The sequence below is a fragment of the Leishmania mexicana genome, chromosome 8, assembly GCF_000234665.1.
Source record: "Leishmania mexicana MHOM/GT/2001/U1103 complete genome, chromosome 8".
NCBI classification, from domain to species: Eukaryota; Euglenozoa; class Kinetoplastea; order Trypanosomatida; family Trypanosomatidae; genus Leishmania; species Leishmania mexicana.
In genome coordinates, this window is record NC_018312.1 from 621,107 (window position 1) to 637,646 (window position 16,540).

General features: G+C 57.9%; 5 protein-coding genes across 5 annotated transcripts; all 5 read right to left on the reverse strand.

The window, feature by feature from the left end:
* Positions 1-715: 715 nt before the first annotated feature.
* LMXM_08_29_1330 (putative protein kinase) lies at positions 716-2,476 on the reverse strand (the record flags this gene model as incomplete). The annotated part of the gene is made up of 1 exon (XM_003872375.1): positions 716-2,476. The coding sequence occupies one exon, from the start codon at positions 2,474-2,476 to the stop codon at positions 716-718; it is 1,761 nt and encodes a 586-aa protein (XP_003872424.1).
* A 1,562-nt stretch (positions 2,477-4,038) lies between these two features.
* On the reverse strand, positions 4,039-5,385 carry LMXM_08_29_1320 (conserved hypothetical protein; the record flags this gene model as incomplete). Its single annotated transcript, XM_003872376.1, has 1 exon — positions 4,039-5,385. One exon carries the CDS (start codon positions 5,383-5,385, stop codon positions 4,039-4,041), a length of 1,347 nt encoding a protein of 448 aa, XP_003872425.1.
* Positions 5,386-9,202: 3,817 nt separating this feature from the next.
* LMXM_08_29_1310 (putative carnitine/choline acetyltransferase) lies at positions 9,203-11,086 on the reverse strand (the record flags this gene model as incomplete). The annotated part of the gene is made up of 1 exon (XM_003872377.1): positions 9,203-11,086. One exon carries the CDS (start codon positions 11,084-11,086, stop codon positions 9,203-9,205), a length of 1,884 nt encoding a protein of 627 aa, XP_003872426.1.
* A 2,388-nt stretch (positions 11,087-13,474) lies between these two features.
* Positions 13,475-14,365, reverse strand: LMXM_08_29_1300 (conserved hypothetical protein; the record flags this gene model as incomplete). The annotated part of the gene is made up of 1 exon (XM_003872378.1): positions 13,475-14,365. One exon carries the CDS (start codon positions 14,363-14,365, stop codon positions 13,475-13,477), a length of 891 nt encoding a protein of 296 aa, XP_003872427.1.
* Positions 14,366-15,669: 1,304 nt separating this feature from the next.
* LMXM_08_29_1290 (conserved hypothetical protein) lies at positions 15,670-16,026 on the reverse strand (the record flags this gene model as incomplete). The annotated part of the gene is made up of 1 exon (XM_003872379.1): positions 15,670-16,026. The coding sequence occupies one exon, from the start codon at positions 16,024-16,026 to the stop codon at positions 15,670-15,672; it is 357 nt and encodes a 118-aa protein (XP_003872428.1).
* Between the last annotated feature and the right edge of the window lie 514 nt (positions 16,027-16,540).

Here is a 16,540-nt window from a genome sequence, read left to right on the forward strand (position 1 = left end):
GGCATGCAAATATATCAAAAAAGGGAAAAAAGAAAACAGAAAGAAGGGCAAACGAAGTAACCGGCTGAGTTGTGCGTGACCGTTTGTGCGTGGCGGGCTTTACGTGGAAGGGGGTCAGGTTTGAGAGATTGGGTGAAAGAGAGAGACGCGGGGGTTGAGAAGAGACGATGATTCATGGCAACGGGATCAGCCATCGGCTCTGTCAAGCAGGTGACTCGGAGAGCGTTGCAGTGGGTTGCGTCAGGTGGCAAAAATCACGCGCAGCGCCAGCGGAAAAGTGGGGGGAGGAAGGTGGGAAAGAGGCTGCCGTGTGCCAGTCCATCCCCTTCCTTCTCCTTCCCCTACTCTGTGCAGGATACGTTTCGCGATAAAGCCATGCCTCATCTTTTTTTTTCGTTCTCACGCGCCATTGTGTGGGCGAAAATTCCTGGAGGACTCATCCCGATAACGGAGCTGCTGCTCTATGCACATACACGCAACACCCGACACGCCAAACTCTAAAGCGACACGCGAAATAAAAAAGAAAAGTCCAACGACGGTAGCCGTCGCTGAGACGCGTCAACACTCATGCGTGCCTAGCAGCCACACGCGGACAAGCACCAGGCAGCACCAGCCAGCACCAGGCATAACACGGTGATTGAAAGAGAAAGAAGCGGCACAGGGAGCAAGGGAAAGGGGAGGGGCATCCACGCCACTTCTTTCGCCTCCTGACTGCCTAACGCGTTTTTTGCAGCCAGGGGTGGCCCAACACCTCCGACATCGGCGGTCGCGCCGCCGGATCCTTCTGGAGCATAGCGTGAATGAGAGACAGCGCACCTGCAGAGAGGGCTACAGGTTCGTCGAGGGTCATACACACATTGGCCGTGGCGGAGGCACCGCTACCAGTAAGTCCTGACCCACTGCCTGTGAGGTGTAAGCCAGTGAGGTTTGGCGGCAGCCGCTGGATGGCGTAAAGTGTCCGCTGCGTCGACTCAGTGTAGAACGGCGGTGTGCCGGTCAGCATCTCGGCCAGCATGACACCAAGCGACCAGACGTCTGTCTTGGCCGAGTGTTCTTGGCCGGAGACCATCTCAGGGGAGAGGTAGTCCAGCGTGCCACACACGGTGCGGCGCCCCTCTGTCACCTCTTCCGTCGAGTCCTCGTTGCTCGTGTCGTGCTTCACGCTGGTACGCGGTGCGTCGTTCCTGTCACCTACAGTCTGAGCAGTAGCCACTGGCTTACTGGGTGGCAACGGATGCACGACAGGGCGCGACCAGCCAAAGTCTGCCAGCTTGGCAATGCCTTCTGCATCGATGAGAACATTTTCCAGCTTCAGGTCTCGGTGCGCCACTCCGAGGCCATGCAGGTGCGCCAGCGCCTTCGCCACGTGGCGAGTGTAGCGCGATGCCTGCCGCTCCGACAAGCGGTGCTGTGGTGCAGCTCTCAACCGACTCAGCAGTGTCCCGCCGCTGCAGTACTCCAATACGAGACTGATGCATTCTGGCGTGATGAAGTAGCTGTAGAGTCGCACAATGTGCGGGTGGCGCAGCGTCCGCTGCAGATTGATCTCCCAGCGCAGCTGCGCCTCCAGTGGTCGCCATCGCAGGCGGCTGCGGTCGATCTCCTTCAGCGCGAAGAGCAGCCCCGACGCACGGTGCGTGGCAAGGGTGACGATCGAATAGCTCCCCTCACCGAGTACCTCCTCACGACGGAAATCCGCGGGGCGCAGCTCGTGCTGATGGATGCGGTGCAGCGGGGATGACACTGGCGACGGTGCTGATCTGTCAGTGATAGCGCCAGGCACGGTAGACATCGATGCGGACTGCGGATGAGAGCAAACGATGCGTGAGTCACGAGAAGCAGATACAAGGGAGGGGTGAGTCGCAGAGAGCGGAGGTGACGCAACGCGCGACGAGGGCGAGGTCCGCACAACTGCCGTCGTGGAATGCGCCTTTGAGTGTGCAGATGGGATCGAAAGGCCCCTCAGAGCGGCACTGCCACTCACGCCGCAACTTGCTGACGAGCCTGGCAGATGAGCGCGCGCGCCCTTCGCCCCGACCACCGGGCACCCACCGACAGAAGTGCACAGATAATGGAAAGGCGAAGGCGCAGCCCGCGAAGAGGGGTTTGACATAGAGAGCAGTGGGGCGGCAATGACGACTGCTGTCGCCGCCGCACTCCGGCCGACAGAACTGCTGCTGCCGCTTGATCCTAGGCAAGATGACGGCTCTGCATGATAACGCTTTGCGCTCGGCTCCTCCTTCTCTCGAGCAAAAGCCGAAGCAGCCAGCAGCGGCGGAGCGCATGTCTGGCTGACGCATCTGACAGAGTTCTCTGGGCATGCACGAATGTTGCCGTCCTCGCGGAGACGCAGTCGCCTCGGGACATGTCGCTGGTGAACCCGCTGCTGCTGCAGTGGATCTCTTGACGGCGAGCGAATACCGCTGGTGATGCTGCCTAGCAGAGGCAAGGATGAGGAGGGGCATGGCGATGACATTATCGCATCGTAAAGGCTGCAGCAGCACGAGTGGCTAGATGCCGGTGCAGATAAGGGGAAGGGAGGGAAGGGGGGTGGCAAAGGAGCACAAGCGTCTGTGTGTGTGTGTGTGCGATGGGTGGCCCAGGTCCCCTGGATCCCTCTCTCGAAAAAAGGTCGTGCGTGAATCTCTACGTCTGTGTTGAGAGTCTGTGCCGCACTTCACCACCACACACGGCAGCAGCAGCAGAAGGCAAGAAGCGATTTTTTGGTGCTGCTCGTCTACTTTCCGCCTAACCAGACAACTCGCCCTTTGCCGCGCCGATGTCCTTCTCTGGGAAACAGCGCCCGTCTGTGGGGATGCGTATGCAGGGGAAGAGACGAAAAGGGGAAAAGAGCGAGCAACGCAGCAGCTAGAGAGGAAGACGGACATGCAGGAAGCCCAACTACTCGCAGAAGAAAAATGCGACACATTCAACGGCTGCGGGCACGAAACGCCGCACCGCCCCCTCCCCCGTGTGTAGCCCCAAAAGGCTCAAATCCGTAGCGCAAGAGGACGGCGGTGGAGATGCGGATGCCCCGCAGTGCTTCCGCCCACTGCACTCCTCCTCTCCGGCCCACAGCTCCCGATATGGATGCAAACAACTAGCACACGCCTCTTTTTCTTTCGTTTTCTTTTCCTTCCTTGTTGTTGCTGTTTAAGGAAGGAAAGCTGTGCTTCCTCTCTGCCACCACGCAGGAAGGTATGATCCGTCCCATGTGCATCACACCACCCTCCGATGGGTTTGCTGCCGCTTCACCGTTCATTCTCTCTCTCTCGACGTGTGATTCGGGAGAAAGCAGGGGTGGGAAGCGGAATGGTGGACGAACACGAGAAGCAAAAGAGAGAGGCGAACGCCCCACTTGCACACAGGCACCCCCCCGCCCACGTGAGAAAAAGGGGTGTGTGGGGGGAGGGACGACACCCGCTCTGTTCATGGAGTTCCACGTTCTCGCCGCTGTCCTTTTGGCCCTCGCCTCTGACTTCAACCGCGGTGGCCCCGAGCGCAGTGAGCGTGAGTCTGTGGGTGCGGTTATTTCTTAGGCGCGAGTTAAAGCAAGGCAAAGGAAAAGGGGGAAGCGCATGCAGTGGAGTTGAGCGCTGTCGGTGTGCTGTAGAACGCCTAAGTTGGCTTGGGGGAGTGGGGGTGGGGGTACAATGAGCTGCAGAAGTCACGCACGCACACACACACACATACACCGAGTGTTGTGTTGCCGTTACAAGAAGGAAAGATATGATAGGGGTGGGTGTGCGAGCGTCTTTCCTCCGCAGCACGTACGAAAAAAGGCGCGCGTACACGCAGTCAGCTCTACCCCGCCCTTTCCCTCCCCCCTAGACACACACACACCACCACCATCCTCCACATCCCTTCGTTTTTGCCCATGCTCATAGACACCAGTACAATCACCCTACACCTCCCACCGCTGCCGGAAGTTCCAACTCCCTCCCGTACAGCTGCTGAGACTACAGCGACAGTGCTGCTCGATGTGTTCGCTTTCTTGTTGCCGCCCCTGGACTTGCCTCTGGGGGAAGATGGGGGAGGTCAACTTAGCCAGCTTTTCAGGTACGTGCACCCCTTCGGATTCACCACGCCACGGCACGTAACGGAGCATTGATCCAGAAGGGGACACCCGAGGCAGGGAAAGCCCACAGCCGGCATGTAGGACCAGCCGTCAACAGCGTCCTTCGAAGACGGCTGCGAGACGGGCGCCGGCTCCCAGAGGCTGGAGTGGCGAAGGACTTCCATTGTGCTGCTGCTGAGTCCGTCATCCTCTATATCGGGAATGCACCCACTTCCGCCACCAGCCGCAGCAGTTGATGCCGAGGAGGACGGAGCAGCGGACGGGTACCCGGGCAATCCCAACGCCAAGTCATTCTCTTGACGCACGCGCTGCCGCGCCTGTCCCTCCATGCCTGTTGACAAGGGCCGCTGGCGAGGACGCCGCGCCTGCACCGTGAAGTGCCGCATCACACTCTGGCCGCACGCGAGCTGGTACTGAGGTGTGTTCACCTCCTCCGTGGTGGCTGGAATAAGCATCTCCAGTACGCCGTCGAGGACGAGGGTGTGGACGAGGGTACGCAGGTCCAGGTCGGAGAGCTGCTTCGCTACAAACGCGTAGCTACTACCTGCGGATGCCATGCCAGACGACGACGACGACGGGCCACCGCCGACAGGCCGCTGCATCGCTGAGTCAATCATGGTGAAGACAACGTGCAGGTTGTACGGCTGAGTGGATGTGCCGGACGGGTGATTCGTCCCGAGGCCTGCCGCGGGCGGAGCGCTGCCACCACCACGACCACTGGCAGCGCTCTGTACTGCCTCGACATGCCGCTTGATCTGGTCAAAGCTGACCATCCGCCGCGTTGACACAAACCGTGTCAGCTCGCGACGCCACTCATCCACAAAGGCGACGTCGAGCTCCTCGCCACAGTACATGGCGCCCCCTGTGATATGCGTCGACGGGTCAATATTGAAGAGCGTGTAGATGCGCTTCGCCCGGTTCGTGAAGGAGCGGTGCTCCTTTATGAGGTTCTTCGCTGTGAGCGCCGCGAGAGCCTTGCCAAGCTCCGTCTTGGGCATCCGCACCTTGCTCAGCAGCTGTGTCTGATCGATCCCACTGGACCCGCTCGCTCGCACCGCGTCGAGCACCAGAGACAGATTCTCGTTAATGTTGTTCACGATGGAGATGTATATCTGCGTGTCGGCACCGTTGCCGCGGCGCAGGCGCACACGATTCTGCTCCATCAGCTGGCGCACCGCGCCCTCGCCGCCGCTGGAGCCGAGCTGCAGCTCCTTCTTGAGCTGTTCATAAGGGATGGCCTCCTCGGCGCAGGTGGAGAGCCGGTGCAAGATGCGTTGCTCCACCGTCATGGAAGACGAGGGGGGCATTTTGCGTGATCAGTGAGGAGTGCTTCGGTTCAGAGGTGAGAGGCGTCACATACGACAGGCAGCCAAGCATACACACACACACAAACGCGCCTATCAATGCAACGGAACCGGAGGCGGTGCAACGCACTGACGTCGCCCAGCGCTGTTGGTGGAGAGGAGACAATGAGAAGGCGCCCGCGCAGCGGTGTCTTGGCGACTCCTTTGCTTGGCTTGCTGGTGTTCTCTCTCAGAGGACGTACGTGGAAAGCGAGTTCGTCCACAGACGCGTGGCTGCAACGCGGCGGTATTCACGCAGCAGTGGCGATGGTGAGCAGGAGCGTGTAAACGCGAGCAAGAAACGGAAGGAGAGAAAGGGTACACGGAGAGCATGAAGAGGGTACCATGGTGTTAAGATCCTACACCAAGAGTGGAAGGAAGACACGAGGAGGAGGGGCGAGAACAAGGCAAGAAGGAGCGAGGGAGGGGAAAGCCTGCGCCGCTTTTGCCGCCGCATTATGCCCACTTCGGCGGAAGAGTCAGGGTCTCGCTGGACAAGAAGCTTGGATGCACCTGGCGCCAAGACACGAGGAGGAGACGAGGAAGGCCGTGGGAGCTGCTCTAAGTGTGTGCGTGCGCAGCCAGGCAGGAGAGTGAGTCGTGCTGCACCGACTCTCTATCGTATGTTGCCCACCTTTTTGTTCGTGCCTTCATGGATCCGTGTGACTCGGATCTGTGGTGCCTGCGCGCCTCCGTGCGTGCGTGGTCCTCGCCGGAGGTCGATGTGCGTGTCTTTTAGAGAAGGTGAAAAAAAAGGCAAACAACACGCAACAAGAACGCCAGAAGGGAGACAGGAACATAGAGGACGGAGGGTCAATACAGTGGGCCTCCCACTGGGTGGAAGGGGCAGAGACAGAGCCAAAGGGAGATTAGCGACGGGAAGGAAGGAGGCCGAGTGACAACGCAGGACAAGGACGCCAGATGGCTAATAACACAAGAAAACTTTTTTTTGTAACGTATCCATTCTGACATAGCGCATGTCTTGAGCTCCACTCTGCTTGGCCTGTCACAGGACCCCACCACCTGGTGTGAAGCAGTCGTGAGCACACGCGTTACAGTGCAATGCCCCCACTGAGCCAACAGAGAGCACGACCTCTGCCTTGCAACTCCGCCTACCCACCCGCGGCCTCCAGGGTTGCCTCACAGCCGCTCCCAATCATGCCGGTCACCACTCCTGGTGTATTCCCATCTCCTTGGGGGTGGCACTCAGGCTCCACACACCGGAAGGCAGCGAGAAGGTCGGGTGTGATGCGCTCGAGTCACGTGGACACCTTGACCATCCCGCGAGTGACACAGAGATGTTCACTGTCGCAGGTGGCTCCGACGCACAACGCCATCCAGGACCTCAACGCGGACATCAGTGGCGATTCACCGCACTGGCCTCCCTCACTACGTCGTAGGCACTTGTCACTGGAACCACCAGAAGCGGCCCGGCATTGGGAGGCATAGGAGGGAGGGGGTGGGAGTGCTTGGTTTCCTCCTCACACTCTGTCTGGGGAGAGGGTGCACAGGAGCCTGCGATACCACGCACTGAGGTGCCCTCCGTCATCAGGGCCAGTTCACGACAGCAAAGCCGAAAGTGAACAGGTAGAGAGTAATGTGAGACTACGAGGGGGGAAAGACGGGGGACGGAGGGAAGTGCGAGCGGAAGAGAGGCGAACGAACAACAAGAGAAAAACACACTCGTTAACAGCGTCCGTGAAAGAACATGCAAGTGGCCCCTTGAGCAAGAGACAGAAACACGCGCCCCATTTGGGGGCGTGATGCACGCCCTTCAGCGGAAGCAAGCGGCTGCTCGTAAGCGGCATTGACTCAAAAAAAAAGCTTTCGGACTCTCCTGTCCCTCTTCGTTCCGCGTCTCCAGCTACTCCCAACCTCCTCATTCCGCTCGACCGCGCGTTGGCCACAGCGACGGCGCACGCCAAAACAACCGACTAGCGGCAACCTCCCCTTTCCCGACCGATCGGTATCCCTTTAGAGACCGACTTCAAAGGGCACATACAGCGTGTCCTAATCCCACTCACTGGAGAGTACACGAAGCCACAAAAGTCAAGCTGGCTTGAGTCGATTATGAAGAAGAAACAACAGAAACATCAACCAAAGACGAAAACTTCACATATGGGCAAGCCGAGAGCAGCACACGCCATGCCCTGCTACTCGCATACGATACAGCCCCTCTCCATCACCTCAGCTAGACGAAAGAACAACGCCACAAAGGACACCAAAAAAATACCCCCTCCCTCCCCTACTAACAGGCAGATAAGAGGAGGAGGAAGCATCCCCGTGACGGCTGCTGCGGTGAGAGCGAACACAAACACACAGACACGCACGCACACGCGCACACACCCGAAGAGATAGAGAGAAAGACGCTAAAAAGAGGAAGGGAGATGAAGCACAAGCAAGTCTCGACAAAAAAAAAGGTCTGGGCGTCGGAACACACAATGTAAAAAGAAAAGGCGCCCATAGGACAAAAACAAAAAAACAAGGAGAGGTGCGAAGTGGGCCGACGTTAAGGCGAAGAAGACTTACATCAGCGCCACCACCCCACAAACGCGCACACGTTAGCCTTTTTCAACAAGGCTACGGAGAGAGAAAGAGTGAGAGTAACCAAAACGACCGTACCAACGGAAATAAGAAAAGCAGCTCACTGCACAAACACACACACACACCGCACTGACACCTAACAGGAAAATGTGAAACACCGACACGAACAGAAGCGCACCGACACAAGTGCGCAGAGGTGCAGAGACGCTTGCGAAGAAGAGTGATGCCGAGGGAGGGAGAGTGGGTGGGGGGGAGGGGAGTAGAGCGCAAAGAAGCAGATTCTGCGCGCCCCCTTCCTCTCTCCTCTCTCCCCCTCTTCCCCGTGAATCACCTCTTCCTGAACTCTTTCTATGCTCTCACAGACAGAGAAAATTTTTTTCGTTCAACAAGGAGGCGATCGAGAACGTGAGCGACACAAAAAAAAAAACAAAAGATCGCACAGGCGAAATGCGGGAAGGGGGATAACTAAAAGAGAGAGAGGCGCGGCGGTCGAGAAGGTGAAACGGCGATATTCACGCATGTCGTCCACAAAGGCGAAGGAGGAGGGCGAACAAGACAAGAAGAGAAGGGGCGGAAGACAGAGAGAAACTGAGAGACAGAGAGCACCACAACAAAACTTTGCTCGCGGCAGGAGGAGAGGGGAGGATGAGCATTGCCAACTCGAACCAGACACCCTGCGAAACGCTTCCCCATGATACACGAACGCAGGCCCGTTTGGGGCAACAATGTTCGTATTGAGTGTTGTGTCCCCCCCCCAAACCACCACCACAAGCCCTCTCTCTATGCTTGTGGGTTGGTGCCAGCAACAACTCCTGTGCACTGTGTTTTGCGTGGAGAGGAGAGGTGGGGGGGGGGGGGGGGGCTGCCTGTAATCGGGTATGTGTACAGCAACGCACAGAGGGAAAAGAACAATTACCAACAATGTAAAAACGCTGCGCAAAAAGAGAGCGCGAGATCAGCGGGTGACATGGCGCGTGCCGGAAAGCGCGCACAGGACCCAGCGGATGGCGAGCAGACGGCAGCGGAAAACTAGAGGAAATAAGGATGCATTAGCGTCTCGCTGTGCTGGCAGAATTTCCGTGTGGGTTTGGTTGGGAGGGACGATGTGTGTGTGTGTGTATGTCGCCATAAGGTGCAATCGGCAAGGCTCTCGTCTGTCTCTCGTTCATAGGCGTCGGCGGCTCCTTCCTCTCCCTCTCCGCCTCGAGTCCTCCCCCTTCTTTGTTTTGCAGGGCGATCAGTTCGAGGCTTCTGCTGCAGCGGTGTTTCCGGCTGGCACGCCTCTAAGCACCTCGCAGAGGGTGTTGCAGGACAGCATCAGTGCCGCCTTCAGGTCCGCCACGTTCGTTGTCGGGCTGTTCGTAAAGGCGGAGAGAGAAATGCGCACCTCCTGCTCATCAATCACGTACCCGAGGCCGTAGCCGTTGCTCTGCATGGGGCCGAAAGTGTAGTACCGCAGCCACGGTTGGCTAAACTGGCTGGTGCTCAGCACCGGCCTGCTCGTCTTGAGGAACAGGTCGTCTTCAAAGAAGGCAAGCGCGGCCTTGTCACCGTTGATCCGCGCAACGTGGCGTAGAGCCATAAGATGGCGGTCGTAGCCCTTGCCACGAGATGCGGCAGCTGTGAGGGCGACGTGTCGGTCGCTCGTAGCGCGGATTACCTTAGTAAGCATTTCTTTGCCATTCGTGTCCAGCGCCGCCGCGTGCTCGCCGTCCTGCTGAAGCTGCGCAATGTTTTTCGCCAGTACCAGCATCTCTTCAGACGTCGTATGCACCAGCTCCGTGGTGCCGTGAAAGAAGCCGGCCGTGCTGCACACCTCTGTCGTGCTGTATAGCTTGTTGCGCATCTTATACATGGCTAACTGCAGGCACATCTGCACAAACGCATCCGGCTCTACCTTCAGCGCAGACAGCTGCGCCCTGCCACAGGGAAGGTGAATGGAGTGCACCTCGGTGTCCGTCACAATCGCCAGCGCCTCCTGGCGTGCCGCGCGGATGTGAGAAACGAACGACTTGCCATATGTCACGCTCAGGTGGCGTACGATGCGGCCCACGGCAGCACCGTCGATGCCATCCGTCGACCCTCCGCCAACGCCCCTCTCTTTCAGGATAGAGAGTACGTCGCCTATCCACTTGGCCCAGTGCACGCGGTCGCTCGCCGTCGAATCAAAGTTGAACGCCACCTGCCCATCCTCGGAGACGATCATCTGATGCTTGTCGTACCAGCGGTTCTCCAGCTCCTCCTTGCTGCCGTGCAGAGCCGAGGCCTCCGCCAGACTCTCGTCGTTGCCCCACTTCATGCTGTCGAGACACACCACCAGGATACTCTCGTGGAAGAGGCGCAGCACCTCGGCGTTTTCGGGTGTCTTGAGGAGCTCTTGATATGCCTGGCCCCACACAGCGCGGCTACCAGCTGTCAGCACCGACACAGGAGACGTATTGTCCTGGTCGGGAGTGATGGTGAGGATCAGCTCGAAGGCTTTCTGAATCAATCTGCGGTCGAGCACGCGCTGGTGCTCGTCAAAGACGCGGACCATGTAAGGGTGGCCATCGTGCAGTACTATGATGTGGCTTAGCTTCTCCAGTGGCGTGGTGTGGAGCAGATCTGTCTCCTTCGATGGAATGAGACTGCGGCCAAACTCGGTGAGGAGCGGCGACACGTCGTACTGCGCAACCGGATCAGCCGGAACGGAGAGACCATTCGTCCGCAGTTCCTGAATCCAGCACGCAATACCGTAGGTGAGGGCCGATGCCACTCCAGCCTGCGTCCTATCCCCTCCGGCGATGTCCTGCTGCAGAACAAAGCTAGCGTTCATGTTCACCTCTTGTGGCGAACGGCTGTTGAGGGCCGACTGTGCCAAGAGGCCCTCCACGTACGTGAACGGTGCCTTGCCCGACTCGGCGGCGGCCGCGTCCGTGTCCACGAGATGCCTCTGGAGCACAGGGGCGGAGGAGTTGACGAAGGCGTCCAGCTTCGCTAGGTGCGGTGCCGTCACCTCGGGGGACCATAGTGCACGCAAGGATGAGCGGTACCCGTCCATCGTCGCCACAACCGACGGAATGGGCAGACGCGGCAGCTTGAGCACGTTGCCCTGCAGCTCGGTGGCGCTGATACGCTTCATGGTCAACAAGAAAAAGGAGGGAGTGGAAGAGGAAAGAAAGTGTCTGCAAAGCGATGAAATATAAATCAGAAAGAAAAGCGCTGAGCCGATGTTCCGTCTCGGCTGAAGCCGCTCACGATGACAGACGTGTGTGTGTGTGTGTGTGTTGCGATGGATTCGTTTCTCTCTCTGCGACGGCACGAGATAATAGGGTGGTGAAACGATCAAAAATACCAAGACACGTCACGAAAAGATCCGAAGTGAACGGTGCTGGTAATCGTTCCCCTTTGCCGATCACAAGGACGCCCGTGGGTTCGTGTGGAAAGCAGCTGAGAATATATATAAAAAAACAAAGCTTCTGTTGTGCGGTTGCGAGGAAGCGTGATCCGGCCTTTGTCACTTCGTGCACGCGCGCTCCGTCACACGCGTTCTGGTGGTGCCAATACAAGAAACAAAAAAAAGGCTAGAAGAGAGAGGCCCTCACCGCCTGATATCGTCTCTTTCCCCGCCACTTTTGTGGAGGCTTACACACCGCTCCCTCACTGCACGCGAGAGGGGGCAGTCAAACAAGCTCCCAAGCCAGAGACAAGGTGTGTATGCGCGTGTGCGTGGAGGTGCGCGCTGCGGGGAGAGAGCAGCGCTGGTTGTCCCTCTCTTTTTCTTACGTGGAGTGCTCTGCGCCGTGCTTATGTGCGGAGGTGGGGCCCGTTTCGCGTCGTAGTAGCTCAGGACACACACACATCAAAAAGCTAAAGAACCAAATAAAAACAATAAAATGGAGAAACAATTTTTTTTTGGGGGGGGGGGGAGTTTGTGTGTGTGTGTGTGTGTGTAGGGGGGGGTATCCTTTTCACACTTTTTTTTTAATGCCCAGAGAGAAGCGGGAATGATAAGGAGAGCGTCTGTGATGGTGATGATGGGAGAGGAGAGGGGAGGGGAGGGGAGAGTACCTTTTTTGTTCTGTTCTGTTCTTTTTTTTTTTCAAGGGAAAGCGAAAAACTGTGTGTGACGCACCGTATCTTCAATGTGAGGAATAACAAATATTTGAAACAACGAAGCCGAAACCAAAACGGAAAGGGAGGGTAAAGGAAGAAGAAGAAATCGCGTAAGCTGCGTGTCTGTACGGGCTTTTCGTGGATGACGGCGTGTATTTGAGTACGGAGTGAGTCTGTGTGCGTTACTAGCTGTATGCTTCCTCAGTGGGACGTGGGTGCAACCGACAGACGCACAGCCGCGTTGCACAGAAGAAAGTGTGTGAGCGCGCGCAAGAGAGAGAGAAATTGGGAAACGACAGAAAAAAAAATTGAGGAGACGTGCGGCCGCAAAAGGCTTTTGAGACTTTGTGTTGGCGTGTATGCGTGGGGAGCGAGGAGGGTGGGGAAGGGGGGGGTATACGTCAGAGGTGAGAGCCCAGAACAGCCTCACCTGGACACACCGCCATATAGCAGGTGTCAAGACGTGAAGATGCGATAGCCTCTACCCCTCCCACCGCACATAGCGGCATGAGGATAAAAAGAAGACCTCAGCAGAGGGAGCCACAGTAGCAGGCCGCTTGGCGACACCCACCACGGTTGCAGGAGGCGCGAGAAAGAGAGGGCCGCCACCGCACCACAAACCCGACAGCACCACTGAAACACCGACAGCATCTTAGCGCTTAACGGTGTGTTTGTGTGTGTGTGTGTGTGTGTGTGCGTGCGTGTGCCAGTGGTGCCTGCTGTGTGTTTTGTTTTTGTTTTTCGCTTAGCACCGGAATCACCATAAAAACAAAAACGGAAAGAATGTGAATGTCGACAACACCACAGCCGGAGAACAAAACCCGAAGCCGTCACAGACCTGCATGGACAACGATCTCCACGCACAGTGCTTCGGAGCACCAGCGGAAGAACACTCACCACCGAGCGAACAAAGAGAAAGCCTCCTTGCTCAACCAAAGCCACACACACACACATACACATACACCCCACCACCCCAGCAACACGCCTTGAAGCGATCGGCACGCCTCGACCGGACACGAATACCGTACTGCTTCGTCCCTGGCTTCTCTTCCGGCAGCCCTCAACCGTCATGTCCAGAGCCTCTACCCGACGCTTTTTCCTCCCAATTTCGTGCCGTCGAGAAGCGCTAACAACACAAAGAAGCGTGTGACTACCTAACGGGGGGAGGGGGTGGAGAACGTCGATCGAGGGGGGGAGCGTGAGGAGACGGGAAAAACGAGAGGGCTGCGGGATGCACACGCGGAACAGAAGAGCGAACAACTACGAAAGAAGGGAGGGAGGGAGGGAGGGGGCATCAGCACAGCCGCCGGCAGCACAAGGACGACAAGGCAGCACAGCACTGTGCATGCTTGGCCAGCGCTGCAGAAAGGGAAAGCGGAGCGGTACCACACGAGCGCGCGGCAGCAGAACGACGCTACGAGTGAGGCGGTGCCGCTTCACCGCCACCGTCCTCCCCCTCCTGCACCGTCCAGCCGCGAATAACCTCGTCGTACGCGATGTCGCTGTACTTGCTGAAGATGAGCGGGTCGGTCGGGCTCAAGAAGTTGAAGTTCCCCTTGGCGAACTCCTCGTCCGGAATGCGGTCGAAGAGGGCCGTGTGAAAGCGGACGTAATGGACAAGGGTGTAGTACGTGAACATCGGCACATCCTCCGGTCGCGGAAGCGGGCAGAACTTCATCAGGAACCCCATCAGCATCATATCCGCCCCCGGCCCATCGTGCAGCAGCGCCTCCTCGAAGTTAACCGCCGTCACGTAGTACATGTCGCGGATGTAGTACTTAATTTTGTTCAGTGGTGGGCGGCCCATGATATCCTCGGACGTAGCTGCCCAGCCATCAAACATAGTCACCAGCAGCTCCTCCAGCACTTCGCGACGGCGGTTGAACTTCTCGATCGGGATACTTGTCGCGCGGCGGCTGACGAGGTGCACATGCAGCACGTACAGCCAGTACGTCAGGTCCATCTCCGCGTACTCTAGGTCGAATAGATCCTTCCACTCGGGCAGCGAGATGTGGTGGCATAGGTGGCCAGAGATGAACTCCGATACAGCACGCACTTGACCGCCCATCGTCATCCACCGCGGCCGTTCGCCCTCGTAGATGGCCATCGAGGATGGGTCTCGAACGTCGATGCCCTTGTACCGCTCCGCGTTCTCTTCCACCAGCTTTGACAGCAGCTCCTCGGCGGGCTGGATGTCCGTCGTGGCCCGCGGCGTCAGGAATTGGTCCGGAACGGGCTTCAAAAACTTGTCCTCCGCAACATTCTTGAACTCGCTGCCCAGGCTGGCCCACGCCGCCCCCGCCATCCACGACGTCGATGCAGGCGTGGTGACAGAAGAGGAGGCTGCGGAAGCGCCGGTGGTAGTCGATGATGACATGGAGGCGGAGGGGTGGCTCTCGTGGCTCGCATTGTCGCTGTTAGGGACCTCATGCCTGGCCGCTGCAATGGCTGTCTTCTCCACCAGCCGCCGCGCACTACGCGAGAACATAGCGCCCTGACGTCTGGGCCGCTGCCGCCACAATTACCGCCTCTCCTTGTGGACGTCGTGCGAATCGACGTCCGCGGCCGCGGTCACTGTCTGGGCGGCGGCGAAAACGATGGAGCCAACGAGTTCGCGGTGGTCTGCCGTGTTTTGCGTCGTGCGCGATGCGGTGAAGGACTGCCTTGCTAGCACTGTCACAATGACACCGAAGTGCGGGAGGGAAAAATAGATTTCATAAAGAGGGTCAGTTCGTCACGCAGCCAGGTGAACACCCCCAACCCTTCGCACAAGTCCTCTGCCTACCTTTAAACTTACGGTACTTAATGTCGATCTCTGTAAAGGACGACCTGGCATGCATGGACATGTGGACCAAGGTGGGATGAATGGTTGTCGCAGACACGCACGGGCGTGTGGGTGCGTGGTGAGGAGAGGGGAGGAAGTGGGGAGGTATGCAGTGATCAGATGCGGAATACGCGAGCGAGCGAGAGAGAGAAAGGAACGGGAGAGACGGTACGATGAAACGGTGTTTTGAAAAGCAGCAAAATACCCTCGCAAAGTAGGAAGCCGCACTGGACGATCCAGCGCATCACTTTCGTCCCAGTCGTCGGCCACCGATAGCAACGACAGTGCATTCCTTTGCTAGCCGCAGGCAGCACGTTTTTCTTGCCCTCACACTCTTGTGGGGAAGGAGATCGGGCTGCGTTCAAGGACACTGACGTGACCCAGTCAGACAGTACTCGGAAATCGCACGCAGACGAAAGACCGGAGAGACTCCCACGCACAGACCCGGCAATGCGCGGCTGCGTCTTCTCCATTTTTTTTTGAATTCTTCAACAGAGACGCGCCCACGTGTCAAGGGACAAGCTGTACACCGACGACATAATCGAAACTGGGAAGATGTCGCAACATAATAGAGTTCGGAGACATGGCAGAGGAAAGGGAAGAAAGAGGATGGAAGGGAAGACGAAAGCAGCACCCAAAGGCTAAGCCGGTCAGCGTGCGTCCCCCCTCGCCTCGTCGACTTGCCTTGATACTGGTTTCCATCTATACGACCGCCCCCCTCCTCCTCCACCGAGCACTCCATTGCATCCCGACACAGACGCAGCCATTCGTCGTCTCTGATCACACTACTTGGACGCGGCCTTGGTGACGTGAAGCTGTGAAATCTGGCCGATGATGTGCTCGAAGGTGTCTTCCACGTCCTCGTCCTCCCAGTCCTCCTCCCATGACTTGGCCACTTCCTCCTCAAACTGCCCGCTGATCTGCCGCATCGATAACGTGCGAACGGACCCAGCGCGGGACATGTTGCCTGGGCCTCCCGTTGCCGGCGCCGGCTCGAAGCTCTTGAACTCCAAAAACTTGTCCTCCGACTCCTTGTACCACGCCGACCACACGGTCTCGCTCGAAGGGACGGCTAGGAGTGCGTCTGTCGTCTGGAGAATAGACGGCTTCGCCTCGGTTGTGCTCGCTGGTGTCGCCGCCATGTGAACAATTTCTTCTTGCACCTTTTGTGTGTCGCTGCTCGTGGTGCTGCGGTTTCCGCTCTAACTTGTTCGGTGTAGAGGAGAAGTGGGGGGGTTGCTGTGAAAAAACTTCGTGATGGACAGTGCGACACAGTCGCTGGACCGACCGATGAGGTCGCCACAGAAAAAAAGAGGTGAAGGGAGAGAGAAGCAGAGATACGCACGAGCGCTGCGCAGGCCTTCGAGGGAGAGGGGGACCGGAGGATGGCGATGCTGATGAGTACGATGAGGATATCGAACAAGATGAGTTCACAACAGTGAAAAGGGACACACAAATGCGCCCCCCCCCGCTCTCGTGTGGGCTGCGGCGTCGTTACACCGCGCAAACGCTTAGGTACTTCATGCCTTTCAAAGCTGCAAGTTTGTATTATGCACAGTGCAGTGAACCACCACGCATGGAAGGAGGAGACGCCGGTGGTGGTGGTGCGTCCTCACGCGCAACCGTGAAGATGACTGTCTCCTCCGTTATGCGCGT